Source organism: Urocitellus parryii, chromosome 11 (genome assembly GCF_045843805.1).
Source record: "Urocitellus parryii isolate mUroPar1 chromosome 11, mUroPar1.hap1, whole genome shotgun sequence".
Taxonomy (NCBI): domain Eukaryota; kingdom Metazoa; phylum Chordata; class Mammalia; order Rodentia; family Sciuridae; genus Urocitellus; species Urocitellus parryii.
Window position 1 is genome coordinate 39621043 of NC_135541.1, and position 17279 is coordinate 39638321.

The 17279-nt window shown below is 44.7% G+C and overlaps 1 protein-coding gene across 1 annotated transcript in view; it reads right to left on the reverse strand.

The window, feature by feature from the left end:
- Window positions 1-2533: 2533 nt before the first annotated feature.
- The window catches only part of C8b (complement C8 beta chain), a 34959-nt gene continuing 20213 nt past the window's right edge, over window positions 2534-17279 (reverse strand). The window contains exons 7-12 of the mRNA XM_026382586.2: window positions 16388-16628; window positions 14436-14564; window positions 13519-13682; window positions 6316-6469; window positions 4849-4917; window positions 2534-2751 (exon numbers count right to left, since the gene is read on the reverse strand). Of these exons, the coding sequence (XP_026238371.2) occupies window positions 2600-2751; window positions 4849-4917; window positions 6316-6469; window positions 13519-13682; window positions 14436-14564; window positions 16388-16628 (909 nt within the window). The 3' untranslated portion in view covers window positions 2534-2599. The remainder of the gene's footprint in view (window positions 2752-4848; window positions 4918-6315; window positions 6470-13518; window positions 13683-14435; window positions 14565-16387; window positions 16629-17279) is intronic.

The following is a 17279-nucleotide window of genomic DNA, read 5'->3' on the forward strand; positions in this document are numbered from 1 at the left end:
AGTCCAAGGTCACACGGGAAGCCTCCCACCCTGACAGTAAGTGCTCAGAGGAGCTCGCAGCATTTCAAAGGTTCATTCTTCTGGATGCAGAAATCTCCCACACCAGGACATCTCATGCTTCCAGGACATCTGCCAAGCCACAGCACTGGGGCTCTGCCGCTTGGACAGCCCAGCTCCTTCACAGGTACACCAGGGTGAGCGACAGTGGCCAGGATTCTCCAAAAGTACAGTTTGCATTTATTTAGTTTAATTCTCGCATTATGTTTCAGTCTCCTCCTAAATGTATTTGTTTGCAAAAAAGAGCCATGGGGGGAAGTTTAGCCCACAAATAAAAATATAATTATTACACAGTTTAGCAGCGCCTGGGCGTCACCTGGGTATTCACCGGTGCTTGGCAATTCAATTGTCTCTCCTTCAAGACCATATTTAATAGGATAAACAATTTCTGCTAAATGCAATAAACGTGAACCTGGGCTGTCATCTCCATAATCAACTCAAATTTCCCATTAGAAGCGGTGGCTGTGATTGAGATTCAGAATTTAATTTGGCAGCGTTCGCCTGGATGTGCTGGTGTCGGCTTCGTGGGAGCCTCCTGTCAACCCAAGACAACTGCTCTTCTCTGTCTCTGGGGAATCTTAAAAGAAGATAGATTATAACTCAAGAAAATTATACGGCCTCCGTATAATGAAAGAGATAAAACATTATTGGATTAGCCTGTTGAAATAACAGCAGACAGCAAGGCAATAATATTCAGCCAAACAAGGGGCCAGATCCGTCAGCTCAGTGGCAGGGATCTCGGGTTGGCGGGAAGGCAGACAATCGCGGTACTTGGTGCAACAACCCCTGGGTGGCAAAAAGCAGCTCCTGCCCAGGGGTTGTTCTATGGATCCCATTCCAGGTAGCTGGTTGGACCAGACTGGTGGGTGGCAGGGACCAAAGCTTTGGTGTCATTAGATGTGTTAATGTCTGGACCCAAAGCAGGCAACTAGGCTAAAATCAAATTGGTCAAAAATAAATAGGATGATTTCTGTTGCATAAAACCCTATTTATGAGTGATCCATTTTGTTGTAAAACAACGTTATACCCCCAACTTATAAAAAGAACAGGAACACTGAAACGTGAATGCTGATCACCAAATCACAGATTATTGTGGCTACTATGTACCTTTGTGCTCTCTAATGAAACCTAATGTTAAAAACTAGATTTGTTGACTCAGAAAATAAAAAATAAAATTATGTATAAACTGCATAAAAAAGAAATGAATAGGATGAATCAATCCACCTCTAACTGCGTTGTCTCCCTATCCATTTTACTTCAACAAATACACCTGAAATTCTTCAAGCAGACAGGAAGTGCCCAAGAGCAAAGAAAATCTGATGGGATGCTTTAACAGGATAGTGATTGAGAGAAATAGAGTTTAAATGCCCACTTGACAACTTAAAAAACAGAGATGTTTGGGTGTTTGGTAGCCTAGGGAGCAACAATTCGCTTACTCTTCTCGTTAACAACACCCCCCCCCCCCCCCGCAAAGAAGGGGCCACACTGTACCTGGTCCCACAGACATCAGCTTGACATGTTTCCTTCTCCAGCTGCTGTGATGGTCTTCTCTTTTAACTCTCTCATGAAGTGGTCAATTTCCCTGACCCCTGGCTTTAGCTCAGGATCTTTTCTGGGCACCCAACATGTTCTTTCTTCATTAATCCCAGTTCAACTCTGGCCCATAGTTCCTGCTTCCAAAGTGTACAGCCACACCCTTGATGTGGTCAGCATCAAAGTGGCCGAGGAATCAAGATCCACCCTCCTCAGAAGGCAGCTGGTGGAGATTGGTCCATAACACACACTCTCTCTCTTCCTCCTTACACACACACACAGAGTACTTTCTACTGCGGTGTGTGTATGTCTATATATTTCACAGAAAGTTCTTTTAGCCAGATGCTCATTCACTGAGAAGTAGGTAAGCATCATGCTGAAGAGTTTAAGCTTTAGAATTGGAGTTTGCAGCCCTGCTCGGCTGCTTTCTAACTATGGAAACTTGGAGAGAAGTCACTGAACTGTTCTAAGCCTCGGTTTCCCCAGCTGCCTAATACTAACATCTGCCTTATGAGGATGGACTCAATCAATCCCTGAGTCAGTGGCTGGCACATAGTAGTCAAACAATAAATGCCAGCTGCTGTTATTATTGTTGGACAAGACTGCGGATCTGTCAAGGTAAGAACAACTTAACAGCCATTCACCGATTAATTATTAGGCACCTACTATGTGCCAGTCACGGCTAGATGGTGGGGCTTCATGGTGAACAACTCCCTTACAGAGTTCCTGGCTGGTGAGTGAAATAAAATGACAGAGTAGGCAAAGTGAGATTTCAAGGAGGCTTTACTTCTTCAGGGAGCGGTGACTTTGGTTTAAACTCACTCTTTATTCAAATCAATAAATACATTTTACAAATCAACTTTGTACCCTAAGGCCTGGATGGCCCTTCCTTCTGCCCTCAGTCAGGCCTGGTGGGAGCTGGTGTGGGGTGAGTGCTTACATCTTGAGGTCCAGAGCTCACCCAGTGGGACGCCCACAGCTGGGCCACCTGCTGGAAGCGCTCCCTCCCCTAACACCTGAGTGTTTCCGAAGCTGGGCCTGAGCAGGGGTTGCCCCCATTCTGAGGAAGTGGATTGTTACACTGCCTTTGTCTGGTTTTATGTCCTCCAGAGCATGGAGACCACTGGGACCAGCAACTCCACTTCCCATCAATGGGGATCTCTGTAAGAAAGAAGGTCAACTGACATTAATTAGTTCTGGGAACATTCTGGTGCACTACGGGGTGTGGTGGGGAGGAGAAGCCAAATGCCTTTAGGAAGCAGAGTCTCTGGTCTCGAGCTCCTATGGACAGCCTTTATCTCTGGCTGCTGTACGTGACGTATTCCCTCTCACCACAGGCATATTCGCAGGCTGTCCTCCTGGGCCCTTGCCTCCTCTGTTCAGCTGACCCCTATTCACCCTTCAGATCTCAACACTGTGCATTTCCCCCAGGAAGCCATTCCCCACCCCTAACTCTTCACCAAGTCTCATATTTTAAGCTCTTGGAGTGTTTCTCAGCAGTGATTGCAATAGAAACTTTAAATGCATTCGTGGGACCATTCAAACGATGTTGACCTTCCCTCTCATGGTGCCATCGCTGCATGTCACCCATGAGCCTCAGCACCTAGGCGGAGGCCTAGAAGACTCTGGGTGAGCACTTGTTGAGTGCACCTTGAATGAATGGTTTCTAGCTCAGACACTGCTCAGCTGTGGGCTGCTGGGCTGTTTATTTCTTCTCAGCCTGAAAAATGGGAGCTCTGTTATCTACTGTGAACCTGGTGTGTTAAATGAGGTAACAGCCAACGTGGGTGCTCTCTACTCTCCGACACTTGCCTTCTCTGCAAGGACTTTTGGGTTGTTGATGAGACTGGTGAATGATCAATAACTGCCATCGTGGTGTAACACAGGTCTGCTTTGCCACTAACTTGCAGGGTAATTCTGGGTAAATTTCATTATATCTCTGGGCCTCTCCCTATGCAAAATGAGAAAGTAGGAGTGGGTAGTTTCCTAGGTCTCCTCCAATCAACAGAAATCCTTTGTGGTATGGATGTGTGCTCAATGGGCAGATCATTGCTTGGGACCTGGTCGAGGTGGAAAGAAAGAGAGCAAGGACTTCCTGAGCATTTCCCTAGGGAGGTGGTGGGTTGGGGACAGGGAGGCTTTCACATCAAAAGCTACGGGGCCAGACCCACCAATGCTGAACCTAGGTCCTCACATTTCCTGTAGGATCAGTAACCCACTGACTCTTAGTTTCTTCATCAATAAAATGGGCATATCAACTGTTTTGACTTTGTGGCTGGCTGCAAGGGTTAAAAGATTTGATGTATTCAGTATTCATAGGAACCTTGAACCCTGAAACAAAGAAACCAATGTTTATTTTTCTGTGACAGTGTATCAGGCACCATTCTAAGTGCTATCAGGCCTCATTATAAATTCAAGATGACTCTGTGAGGTACTTAATGTAATCATATTCCTTTTACAGATGTAGAAATGAGGCACAGAATAGACAAGTATCTTGTTCAAGGTCACAGTTATTAAACAATAGAGATGAAATCTGAACCCAAACTAAAGGCTCTCAGCAAAGTGCCTAGTGCATAGTAGATGCTCAATAAGTGTTTCTTCTTTTCCTTGAATGTGCCATGTCTATTTTTCAGGGTATCATCAAAAAAAGTAAAATAAAGGGATTTAAAAAAAAGTGAGAGAGGAGTAAGAGGTTGAGAACTGTTAGATAATCAACTGGTGAAAGAATTTGAGAGACAGATGGAATTTCTCTTGTTATCACTGAGCATCAATTGTACCAGGCCATAGAGACACAGATAGATGGGCTCCGATCCCTACTCATGGAGGCAAGGAGATGCACAAACAGTCCATGTCCCCAACTTCAGGATGCTAAGAGCTATGATGGATGTGTCCAAAGCCCCGTGGGCACCACAGGAGGAAGTAACTGATTCTACTTGGGGCATTAGAGGGATATTTGCCAAGGAGGAATATCTGTGCTGGATTTTGAAGGTTGACTAGGAGTTCACTAAGAAGGAAAAGAGGATAAGCATTCCTGAAGACTCCAAGTCCAACTTACGAATGCTATGCCACATAAATCCTGAAAACATGAAGAACTCTCGGTTGTGAAAATCCATGAAATACAAAAGGAGTCAGTGTGGATCTCAAGGTTCACGGTGTCCAGGCCCCTGCTCCTCATCCCCAGCTGACTTGTTGTTTGGAAGTGTTTTCTGGACTTCCCCAAAGTTCCCCTTTTCCAACCTACTCTCAAAGACTCCTTACCTTCCCCAGAGGTGACCTCACAGGCGGGGCCTTGGAAACCCAGAGGGCAGATGCAGTCACAGCGCGAACCTGAGGAGACCAGGTGGAGAGAGTATGAAAAATACCACGTGGAGCAGAGCTCCCCAGCTCGGCCTCCCGCGTGGCATCTCCATTAGGCGAACACAGGGCGAGCACTGACTTGAATGATTTGCATCAAACAGGTTCCAATGCAAGAATACCTGCTCCTTCCTGGAGGGCCCTTTGGTCATAACGGATGTGAAGAGTCATCATGGGGAGGTACATGGGGTTGGTGAGGAAGAGTACTCCTTAGCTGACATTTGACCCATGTCTATAAGGCTTCAGGATCAGAAGTCCTCATGGAGACCAATCATCATTTACCACAAAGAATCACCAGCCTCTGCTTGAGTACCCCTACAGATGGGGAACTCGCTACCCTTACCCTGCTCACCCTGTCTTTAGCCAGTTCTGAGACTTTGGAAGTGTCTCCTCAGGTAATCTGTTCCCTTGGAGCTTCTCTCATCTGCTCCCACAGAATCCCTTTACAGGATTGTCCTTCAAAGGTCAGGCCCTTGGAACATGCCATTCTCTGGTACCTCCACTCTACAGTCTCAGGTTAGGATGCTTCTACATTCTAATACTGTGCAAAGCAAGGAGGATTTCAGCAACCCCAGATCAAAACCTTGAGCTGATGAACTGATCCACTTCCTGTGGAACTGACTCTCATGGGAGGTCAAATGTCAGCTCATGTCAGATGTGCTGTGGCAGAACTCCCAGGCTGGACCCCCTCACTACATCTGCTTTGCTCATATCCTTTCTGTCTGAGAACTAGAAACATCCTGCAAAGCCAGTTAGATAATGGAAACAACTGGAATCTTCCTCCTGGAGAGCACTTCTCAGTCCCCTCTCTGCAGGGCTAGTTCCTTCCACCTACACTAGGCCCTGACTCCAGTTGGCTCCCTGGTCTGGGGCTGGCTCCTCATGTCCTGTTTGGAGTGCTGAACTGGACTCTTCCTCAGAGTCTGACCAGCCCATCACCACAGGAGCAGAAGTTCCCAGCCCACCTGTCCTTCAAAGTTTGCCTCGCCCATTGCAGCAACCCCAGACGTGACCCTGGAGTCCACAGTCAATTTCTGCTGGGCCCTCTTTGCTGCTGCCTTCCAATCTTCTTGCCATGTATTGATCAGAACATGCACAGAGGCTTCCTCCCACTCAGCCCAGACCCTCTTCCTTGACAAAGGGAGGTTCTCTGAGTCTTTGGCCACTCTTTGTTTTTGGCTTCAGCTAAATGCTATTGTCACCCACTGTGACCCTGAAGGCTGGGACCTAGGTAGGTTGATGGTCAGAGGAGTAGCTCCTGGTGGTCTGCATTCTAACTTCTTCTGAAACAGAGGTGGGCAAATGGACCCAAAGCCAGCTTCCTTCAGATGATGGCTTCTAGCAGGGACCCTGGTGGCCTGGAAGAGGTACCTTTCAGGACAGGAACTCCATTCCCTTGGCAGGGAGCACAGTGGCAGGAGCTGACTTCCCTCTGGAACTCCTCCAGAGCCTGCTTCATGTTCTGCCTCACTGTGCTGGAATAGGCAAAATCCGTGGCAGTCACCAGCTCATACAGAGGCTCTGCCTGGGAAGAAGGAATGGGCAGAGGGTCAGGGCAGGGAGATTGCCGGTGGACTCCTGAGGAACTGGACCGATGCTACAGCACCTGAATGGAGGCCCAACCCCTCTCTGCCTCCATGTTACCCAATGCGTGCATGTGACCTCATTCAGATTCTGGCCAACAAACACTGATACCTACTAAGTGCTAGACACTGAGCATTGGATAATATAATCTCCACTCTCCACTCTCTAGGAACTCAGAATTCAAACACACCAATAAGTGATTACAGATGGTCTATGACTCAGAATTTTTCAATGAAAGTGATTCATATGCAGTACCAATGGTACTTTGAATTTTGACCATTTCCTGGACTGGCCATCTGCCATAAGAAACTCCCTTATAATCCTGGACAGTGGTGACAGCAGCTCTGAGCCCAGCTTCCAGACAGCCCTGAGGACAGGAGGAGAAACTCTGACACTTTGCATGGCATTGTGTGGCCAGGCTACGATGCTCGGCAGGTTAGGGATGTGAGATGCATCTGTGACCTAGGATATTTGTAATTATGAAGGGTTTATCTGGACATCGCCTCATGGTAAGTTGAGGAGCATCTGTACTGTGTGGTGGTTACAGCCACCTCACAGGAAATGGGTGGTGAGGCGTAGGTGAGACAGGAAGGACTGCATGTTCATCTGTCTTTGGTGAGGAGATGACTTTCTAGCATGTCTTTAACAGTATTTTAGAGTTATTGTCCCCACATCACTCTCCCTTCAAACCTATCAGAATCATTTCCGTCATGTCAGAGCCACAATCAGGAGCTCTAAAACTCACCAAGAACCTTCCCTCCACTAAACACTTGGGACACTCATCTGGTACAAATTCTATCTTTAAGTAACTTTTAAAAAAAATTTGTACCAGATATTGAACCCAAGGTGCTTAACCACTAAGCCACATCCCCAGGGAGACCCCGGAGTCTCACAAAGTTGTTTAGCATCTCTTTATGTTGCTGAGGCTTCCTTTGAACTAGTAATTCTCCTGTCTTAGCCTCCTGAGCTGCTGGGATTACAGGCATGTGCCAATGCACCAGGCTTGACTACTTCTTTATTGTCATTAATTTTTTTTTTTTTTTTAATGTCAGAAGCCTCTTGATTTCTGCCGTGACTTGACTGTAAGCTAGTAAAGTTCAGGGCCAGGCACTGCTCAGCTCTGTGTCTTAAGGGTCCACTCCACAGCTCAGTGAGGAAAGTGCATGAGAGGGGGATGGGAGGCCTCCACAGGGTGATGGTTGTGGGCAAGGAGGAGCTCATGCGGCTGTCAGAGACAGAGAGGCAGAAACAGGAGATGCTGGTCCCTGGACGGATTTCATAGTGTGTTCGAGGGAGAAGCCACTGACAGGTATGGTGCCGCAGGTGAGATGACAAGAGGAACATTCCAGAGACGTAGTTTAAAACAGGCCCATTCCCACTAGCATGTGCACACACATGCACATAGAGTTCAACTCCACTTGGCTGAAGTGTCAGCTCCTATCCAGAGCCAGGCTCCTCTCCAGATTTTGTTTGTGATCTTGCCCTAAACCGGCCCTGGAGAGCTTAGGGTCTGTCTAAATGCAGGCAATCATGCTTAATAGAAGCCTCCAGTGGGAAGAAAATTGCTTCCATTTCTTAATGCATCCGATGCTGACCTTCGCTCCAGTGGGCCAAGCAAGCCCCTCGGTGGTCCCATTGTCTCACCGTTTTGTGGTCAATGAATTGATCCAGAAGCTGCTTGCAGAGTGGTCCAGCCTGCTGGCCGCACATGTTGGGGGCTAGGAGGGAGGAAGGGGAAGCTTGTTTTACACCTGTGAAGAGCTCCTCCAACAACCTGCCTTTGCTTCCAAGTGCCGTGGAAGACCACCTTCACCTCCGTGGTATCTTCCTGCAAACTCCGAGACTGCTTCCAGGGAGTGAGTTGGCAAGTCAGCAGCCAAACCCCAGTCGGCCTTCCACATACACCATGCTCCAGTGGCCGTGTGGGGGTTGACAAACAGACCCATGCCATGCTCACATGGCAGTAATTATTAGCCCCGTTTTCAGTCAAGGGTAGGTAACTTGATCTAAGTCACACAACTCATAAATGGCATCAAGAAGATGCTAATCCAAAGCCTGTGTCATTCCTGCTTGTTTGGGATGACAAATGATTTTTTTAAAAAAAGGCTCAGTTATTCCCACTTCTAATCTCTATCCCAGGGTTCTTATGAATCTTGCAGACTCCTGTGGTTTGTTTTGGAACTTATTAGCAACTCCGCAGAATTCCCCAGCTCCTTTTTAAACTCCTATGGCAGTGTGTCCATTCTTTGATTTACTGTTCCTTTTTGCTTTTTTTCCTTCTCTCCTCCTTCCTTTCTTTCTCCCTTTCCCTCCTTTCCTCATCCTCTTTCCTCTCCACCTCTCAATTCTAAATACTCACGTTGGTCCTTGGGTCCTTGACATATCTAGCCTTGCAAACATCTTACTTATCCCATTGCTGGAAGGAGATGATGTCAGTAACTGCTCAACTCCATGCAGTTCTTTCTCTAGAGTGAAAGAGAAAGAACTCCATGCAGTTCTTTCTCTTATGCATAACAAATGGCTGTTACCATAGCTAGCATCTCTAAACTGCTGAGGGTAACACTTGACACACACTAGCCAACAATCTTCACAACCACCTTGGGAGTGGGTAGTCTTCTATTTCCCCATCGTCCAGATGAAAAAGCAGAGGCACAGAAAGTTAAGTAGTTGATGGAGGGCACATAGCCAGGAAGTGGCAGGAAGGAATTGAACTGTTAAAATATCCTGCCCTGTTTCCTGTAGTGATTCTATGTCGACAGGTGGATGACAGATATTTACACCCAATCGGTGCACGAGTGCAATTTTATATCCCACTTTTTTTTTCACTTACTATAATATGAACATTTCCCCCACATGATTCAGTAGGCTTTGATAAAATAAATGCCTTTTCATGACTTCAGAGCTTCCAGCTGTATGAATCACAATGTATTCAGCTCTTCCATGGTTGAACCTTTGAGATGTTTCCTTTTTTCTTTTCCCTTTTGCTACTACAAATAACCAAACCTGACATGTCTTTCTACTGACATCTTCATCGACTTTTCAAATTAGTTCTTTGGTAGATTCTTGCATTTGGGGTTACTGGATCTAAAGCTATAAAGGTTTTGTTTTTTTAAAAAAAATATTTTGGAGGTATCTGTTTCTGTTCTTTTCCTAAAGACTTGGACCAAATTATATTCCCACCCTGTCACTCCCAATGGCTTTGAATATAGACTTTTAACTTTTGTCAACTTGATAGGTTAAAAAAAATAATTTATTGTACTTGTTACTTTAGGTTTTATATTTATTAAAGAGGTTAGCTTTTGCATATCAGCCAACCGGGGTTTCATTTCCTTTGAGATGTTTCTTTCTTATAAACTATCATTTCTCATATATTAAGGATTCTAAATTATACTCAATTATACTCATAGTTTCCTTGTTTGAAATTCAGAATTTATTTTGAGGGGTGAGATCTATCAGTAAAAATCTGATATATCATTTTACCAGGCAAGTGCTAGTGTATCGTATTTTAAATTTTCTCTTGATTGGAGTAATTTGCTTTTAGAAATCTATAAGTGATTTTCCTTTAGAAAGATATGATGGTCATTTTAACCGATTACTGAGTATTTCAGCTTCTTTCTTTTCTAGGCACCTGGTGAGGCTACGGTTCTTCAGAGGCAGGTTTGCACACAATAGGGCTGCCTCCTTAAAGCCAGGTTTGCAATGTGACTCGTTCTGACCAGTGAAAGGCAGGTAGAGTGTCGCTTCCAAGCAGAAGCTTTCAGAGTAGAGGGAGGTGACTTTTTGCTCTCCCCTATCCCTGCTGTGGTGATCATGGGAGCACATGACAAGATAAATCCCCTCATTTGGATCCCTGAGTAACAACCTGGAACAGAATCCCTTGACCAACACTTCTTGGAAATGACATGGATGAGAAATAAGCTTCTATTGGACTAAACAACTATGATTTGGGGGTTATTTCTCTGCACAAAGATCTAGGCTATCCTGATCTCCATATGAGCACTGTTTACTACCCTAGTTTTTTCCTTCTACCCTGAGTGTGCCAATGCTCCTTCAAAGGCTTGTGTATCAGCCTGGGTCCCAGCCCACAACCTAGGTACCCTGACTCCTGCAGAAATGTGCATGGATGATAGACCTTGTGAGTAGCATTGCCAGTTAAATACAGTATTAACAGTTATATTTGAATGTCAGATAAACAACAAATAATTTGGGGGGGATATGTATATTCCATGTAATCTTTGGGAAATGTTTACACTAAAATAAAATTATTCTTAGTTTATACAAAATTCCAATTTAACTGGATAATCCTGTACTTTCCATTTGCTAGATTTGGCAACCCCTTTCTGGGACTCTTTCATTATCTCAAAATGTCTTTGAAATTCTTCACCCATTAAAGACTATTTCACTGGGTAATAACAAAATTTCCCTTTAAGACCTAATAGTTGATGCTCTCTTCTCTTTAGGCATTTCCTGCTGCAAATTCTTCCAGGACCATTTGACTTTGATTCCTGTCGATTATATTTGTTCCTAAAAGTAAAACATCCCTCCAGGATGGGTTTCAGGATCGTTCTGTTTTCGGTACTTTCTCTTAGGTTTCAGTGAGCTGTTCATTTTGTATTATCAGCTCAGGGAAATTTCTCCTATTACGTGCCTGATTAATGTGTCCTCACATTTAATCTTGTCTCTTTCTCAGGCAGGAGTCTTTGTGTTTTCAGTTTCCACTTCTGTACTCCATCCATCATATTTCTTTTCTGTCATTGTTTTAATCTCTTTGTCTTTTGTTTCTGCATTATAAGAACATTTTTTTTATAGCACTTCCACATCACTGACTCAATTTTCTGCAGTGTCAATTCTGTTCTTTATAGTTTCCAATGTAGGTTTTAATTCTGCTATTGTGCTTCTGGTTCCCTACATTCAGCCACTTTCCTTTCATCTGATTAGTGTCTAAACATCTCAGTTTCTATTTTTATTTCATAAATTCTTCATTTTCTTGAATTTTATTATCATCACAAAGCAACACATTTAAAAAATTTCTTTCTGTTTTTCTACCTTACAGACATATGCTCATTTTCTGCATCCTGAACGTAATTTCGAAACTTTGTGTTCAAAAATCTCTTTATATGTCCGTAGGTCTTAACTCTTCTTTGAATGAGGCTTCACCTCTCCCTGCCGGAAGTTTACCAGCAAATAGCGTGAATGGGTGCTTCTGTGGGCTCCTTCCCTGTCTGTCTGATATCTACTGAAATCCTGTTTCAGATCTTAATCTTAAGGACTCATGAATGCCCTCAAGTCGTAGCCAATGCTCAAGTGTTTAGGAAATGCTTATCTAGTGGGCTCTGCTGTCCTGAAAGTCAATCATCACCCCAGCTACCTGGTCAGCAGGCTCTGCAGAGAAGAGTGATCTTGAGATACTGTGAAACCATCCCCAGTTTTCTCTTTCCAGAAAAGAGTGCATGAAAGAAGTCACAGCTGGGGGTATGTTTGCAGCACGGGTTAGGAGGTATGGGGTGGGGGCATAGAAACATTCTACCTCCTTGCCTTCCCCTCTGCCTCAATGCTTCTGGAAAACATCTCTGACCTCCCCACCCTCGCTCCTGCCCCACCACACTGCACACTTGACACTTGATGCTCCTATGTGCGCAGCTAATGTTCAACCTCGCTGAGTGACCAGGGCATTCTTTGTGTGTTCAATTTTTTTTTTTAATTTAGATAAGATATTTCAGTTAAAACAAACAAACAAACAAAACAACAACAAAACCAGGGACTTATTTTCCCATAAATTCTCTGTTCTTTTCCATGCCCAGCTGTGACGCTAACCAATGTCACCATGGCATCAGTCAAGCCTAGATTTTTCTGGAGCTGCCTGTAACCCACAGCTGACTTCATCCTTCCTGTGATCACCAGCAACTATGTCCTCAGGGTCACTGCTGAGCAAGTGCAGAGGAGAGGATGTGAATGGCAGCCTTTTTGTTCTGGAGAAAAACTGTGCATTTGACATGCAAATGAAAATACTGGGGAAAAGTGCCAAGGTCTGGGACTGCAGAGTCTCTTGTCAGAGCTCCAGCCTCTCAGTCCCCCTCCTTGACTCAAAAAAGGACTCTCCAGCGGTTGGACAATGGCCCATCGATAACTATACAGACACACTGTGGGTACCATGCAGAAGTCCCCACAGGCGAGTATGTACCTGTGCTGATGTGTGTGACAGTGTTTTTCTAACAAATGTCTTTCCAGTTTAAGGTTGTCAGACTCCTCTTGTTTGGAGTGACAGTTGGTTAGGATCATTACTTTTTTTCCCCACTAAGCCCACATTATATACCATGTGTTCTCTAGCTGGTAGAGAACAAGTTCAAGTCTCCTGTCTGAACCTCGAAGAGCTTCTTGAGCAACTGTGGATGGATACACCTTCTCTTGATTTGATCAGTCATGAAAGTAGATAAACATACTTAGCCCCTGGCTGAATGTCACGTGCCCAGCAGGTACTCTGAACATGTTAGTTACTATCATGATGCCTCATCCTATCCTGTAAGCTAGCTGTCCATGCGTGCATCTTACTGTTCATCCCAGACTGTATTTTCCATCTTGGTATCTTGGTATCTTTCCTCCAGTATCTTTCTCACTTTCTGAACTATCACAGTGGAACTTAGCCACTGTTTGTTGGTTGAATGGATAAATGTTTAAATAAACAAATGACTGAATGAGTGATTCCTTGATGAAATGGAAAGAACATTCATTTAAGAAGAGTAGAATCAGAAGCTGGTTGCTAATTTCCTTTAGCAACTTAGGGACCCAAAGAGGGAGCCAGGGGTCTCTAGGTGGTACCGAGCCATGTGTTCTAATCTTTTCTTTCTGGATATCATTTCTGCTGTCAAGGATGTGCCTTAAGAGTTAGAGCCTGCATTGATCTCATCTCTGCATTCTGTGCCCTGGTTCATGGTGGGCCCTCCGAAGCTGTGTTCTGATAGAGGCAAGGGTGAGTAGAGTGGCTGTGTGTACCTTGATTTTTGTGATGGCTGGGTTGTACTGCACGGCGTCTCCCCACTCCTGCATCAGGTCGGCTGTCGGCAACTCCTTGTAGGCCAGGGTGGTGATGTACTCACTTGCTCCTCCTCGTACAAGGACCACCAAGTCCTCCACCATGGTGCTCCTCTTGTTTCTATCTGAAATGAATAGATAGGAAGGGCTGGCAATTCATCAGAGGAGCCACTTTCACACCTTGAATTCACTGCTGCCCATTGAACAATTTGGGTACCACGATATTCTCTGGCTTGCTTGGGAGACGTGGGAGAACAAGACACATCCCTGCCTGCAAGGGAGGCCTCGTGTATGGAGCAAAAGGAAAGCTCACCCAGTCACAGATCACACAAGCTGGGGGCAGGACAAGGAAGGGGCATTTACCTTGAGCATCTATAAATGCCAATCACTAAGTTAGTGTATGGAAGATAGCTAGGTAGAGAGATGGATGATAGAAGGCAATAGATAGCTAAATAGATGGATGTAAGGTAGGAGGTAGGCAGATAAAAAGCAAATAGGTAGATGCTGGATTGGGAAATGGATGATAGACAGATGATAGATAGCAAGCAGGCAGGCAGATATATCTTCCTCTAGGAAGTCCACCCTGATACCCTACACTGGATACAGCCATGTCATTACGACTTTTGTTGATTGCTTACCTCTTAAGAGAACTGTGGAGATAGGGATTTAGTCTAATTCATTTTTGCATGTTTAGCTGGCAAAAGTAGCTTGCAACACAGTAAGAGCTTGGTGCATTTTTGTTGGGTAGATTCCTGTTGAAATTGAAATTTTTGCTGCCTTCAAAAGCCAGTGCTTAGTTTAAAAGGAGACTGAGACCAGGAGCTCCAGGGAGGGGGAAGTGATTATAAGCTTGGAAGTCCCATGCCCCTGCCTCTCACCTTTGATTTCATTCAGAATCCTGTTGCATTTATTTTCTGATATACCCAGTTTCACGTTGACGTTTTTGATGGTTACACCAAACTGGAAATTTTCTTTGGCACAGTCATGGACATCATTAAGAGAAAAATCTGAAGGAAGCAAGGAAAGAGGTCTATGGTCTAAGAGGTAATTCACTCTGTCCCTTCCCCTGTGATGACTCTAGAGGCCTAACCTTTCCCAGATGTCACAGGGACTTGGGTTACCACCATGATGATGAGAAATACAGGCAGCTACTGGTAGCAGAGCAGAGGCTTTATAAAGATCCTCAACTTTCGGGTTCATCCTCCTCCCAAGACAGGATTTTTGCTGTCTTCAGAGAATAACTTAGAGTCATCTCTATCAGGCCAGTAGGAAGTGATTCAGTGAGTACAGAGGCTGCTGCAGCCTGGCCACCTTCACTGACCCATGCTTCTTTAATATACAATAAAATAGGAAAAACTTGTTACTAGTAAATTGAAGAAATGCATATACAATGTCTGATATTGTACTTCGCAAAGAAAAAGGGACAATCTCCCCTATGTTTTTTCATATTTGGACTCTTGCCTACTTCCCCCTAATTATCCCCAAGGCATCCTCTCCTAGTCTTGCAAAATCTCAGATATGACTTGAAGACAATTTCAATAGCCCTGTGAGGCTGGTACAGAGACAAGAGCAACTTTAACCACTAGGATTTCTAGCAATATTGGTCCAAAGCATATTCCTGAAACAGGAATCCCCTGGGACATTAGCAGGTGTTACAAGAAAGAGTGCTTCTGTGGTCATATACGTGTGACCTCATAGAGAGGTGATTTCAGTGCAGGACACTGGTGACACTCCGTAAGTGAGACCAATCATACATTGCCCTACAGTTTTGGAACCACTGATATGGAGGAAGGTGCTCCTGATCTTGGCAAAACTGAGGTTGTGCTGACATAAATTTACATTATATACCATGTGTCCTCTTGCAAGTACACTGGATTTATAACTAAGCCCTGGCTCTGCCATGGAAGTCTATGTAACCAGATGAGGGTTTCACTGTAGGACTGAATACTGGATTGGAAAGCGGGACTCAAAATGGAGACATTCCCAGTTGGAAAGATGTCAGATATCTGCCTAGAAGGTGGATTCTAGGGGCAGGATGGGGGTTGGATACTAATTGGGAGACTATAATGATAATCCGAGAACTTGTTACGGAAAGTGTGATCTGTGGGCCAGCAGCAAGCATCAGAATCATCTTCAAGCTTATTAAAAATGCAAAGTTTCAGGTCTCACTCCAAAGCTACAGAATCAGAACCAACTTCTCACAAGATTTGTCCATAATTCACATGCCCATTACATTTTGAATGTGAAGCCCTGGCCCCAGAGTGAGTTCACAGCGGCAAGAGTAAAAACGGGATTGGAGGTAAAGCTGAGAGAACTTACTAAGAGATTGGAAGGAAAGAAAAATAATTGAGGTTGACTCTAGGCTTGAGCCACTGGTTGGGTGGTGGGACCGTTTCTGAGATGTGGAGAAACATATTGGGTGGGGGGAATATTCCAAGTTTTCTTTGGAGCATGTTAAGTTTGTGATGGTTGTTAGATATTCAAGTGGAGATACCAAGGAGGCATTTCAACATAAAATAAGCTGTTGGGTACAGGGAAGAGATCCAGGATGAATATATAAATTAGGAGCTATTTGCATGTTAAAGGTATTTAGAGCCATGACACTGGATGTGACCAGACAGAGAGAGTGGGTATATAAAAGATTGACATTAACAAGTCCAAAGAGGAGGAGAGAGCTGTAAATGTGACAGTGTCATTGTAGTCCAATAGGCAGAAGGAAAACTGGAAGACCAACTTCTAATCTTCCCCCAACCCCCGGTATGAGAGTCTTCCCATCAACCTGTCACTCCTGTGCCCCATCAGGCAAGCCACAGTCCCTCAGGCGGTGTACCTGCTCTCTCCAAGGCCTCTTGGTTCACAATGAGCGTGTATTCATAAATGCCCCCGAGCACGGCCTCTGTGATGTAGTGGGTCCCAAAATCGCGGAAGAGGTCTCTGTATTCCCCGTAGCTGTACTCCAGGGGCAGGAGCTTGACTCGCTGAAGGAATTCATGATGGAGCATGAGGTTTCTGGATTTCAGCTTGTAATGTGCTCCTTCAAGGTCAGCGCGTGCGTGCAGAAACTTACTTTTCTAAATGGAATACCAACATGGGAAAAGCAGACCTTTAAAGTTAGGAATCTGGAACAAGAAGATGAACTTTACAAATACCAGCTGGTGTTCTTAGCCCAGGGTCACCTCTCTTATGATTCCTTTAGGATATTTGAGAGAAGACGGCCTCTTTGACAAGTTTTTCAATTCTCATGAATATCCTGATGTCCTTTCCAGCTTGGGAAAGCTTGCTCTAAACCCCCCTCCTGACTGCAGCACCTTGGGACTGTGAAGGGTAACAAGAAGCAGGCGCAGCAGAGCACAGTTGGGGCACACGGGGCTGCTCTGAAGGGAGCAGGGTTTGCTAATTTGCAAAAAAAAAAAAAAAAATCTATTTGCTTACGTCTTTTAAAGTGTGTGAAGAAAAGCCACCCAAGAAGGTAAAAATGGTAGGACTGGGATGTAGCTCAGTGGCAAAGCATTTGCCTCGCAGTCACAAATCCCTGGATTTGATCCCCAGTTCCAAAAAAAGATAAAAAAAAAAAAAACCCAAACAACACAACAAAAGGTAAAAATGGTGTCTTAGGAAGGATAGATATGGTAGTGTGTGCAGGAGTTGGCAAACTTCAGCCTGCATCAAATCTGCTGTGTGTTTCTGTAAATAAATCTTATTAGAACACAGCCATTCCCGTG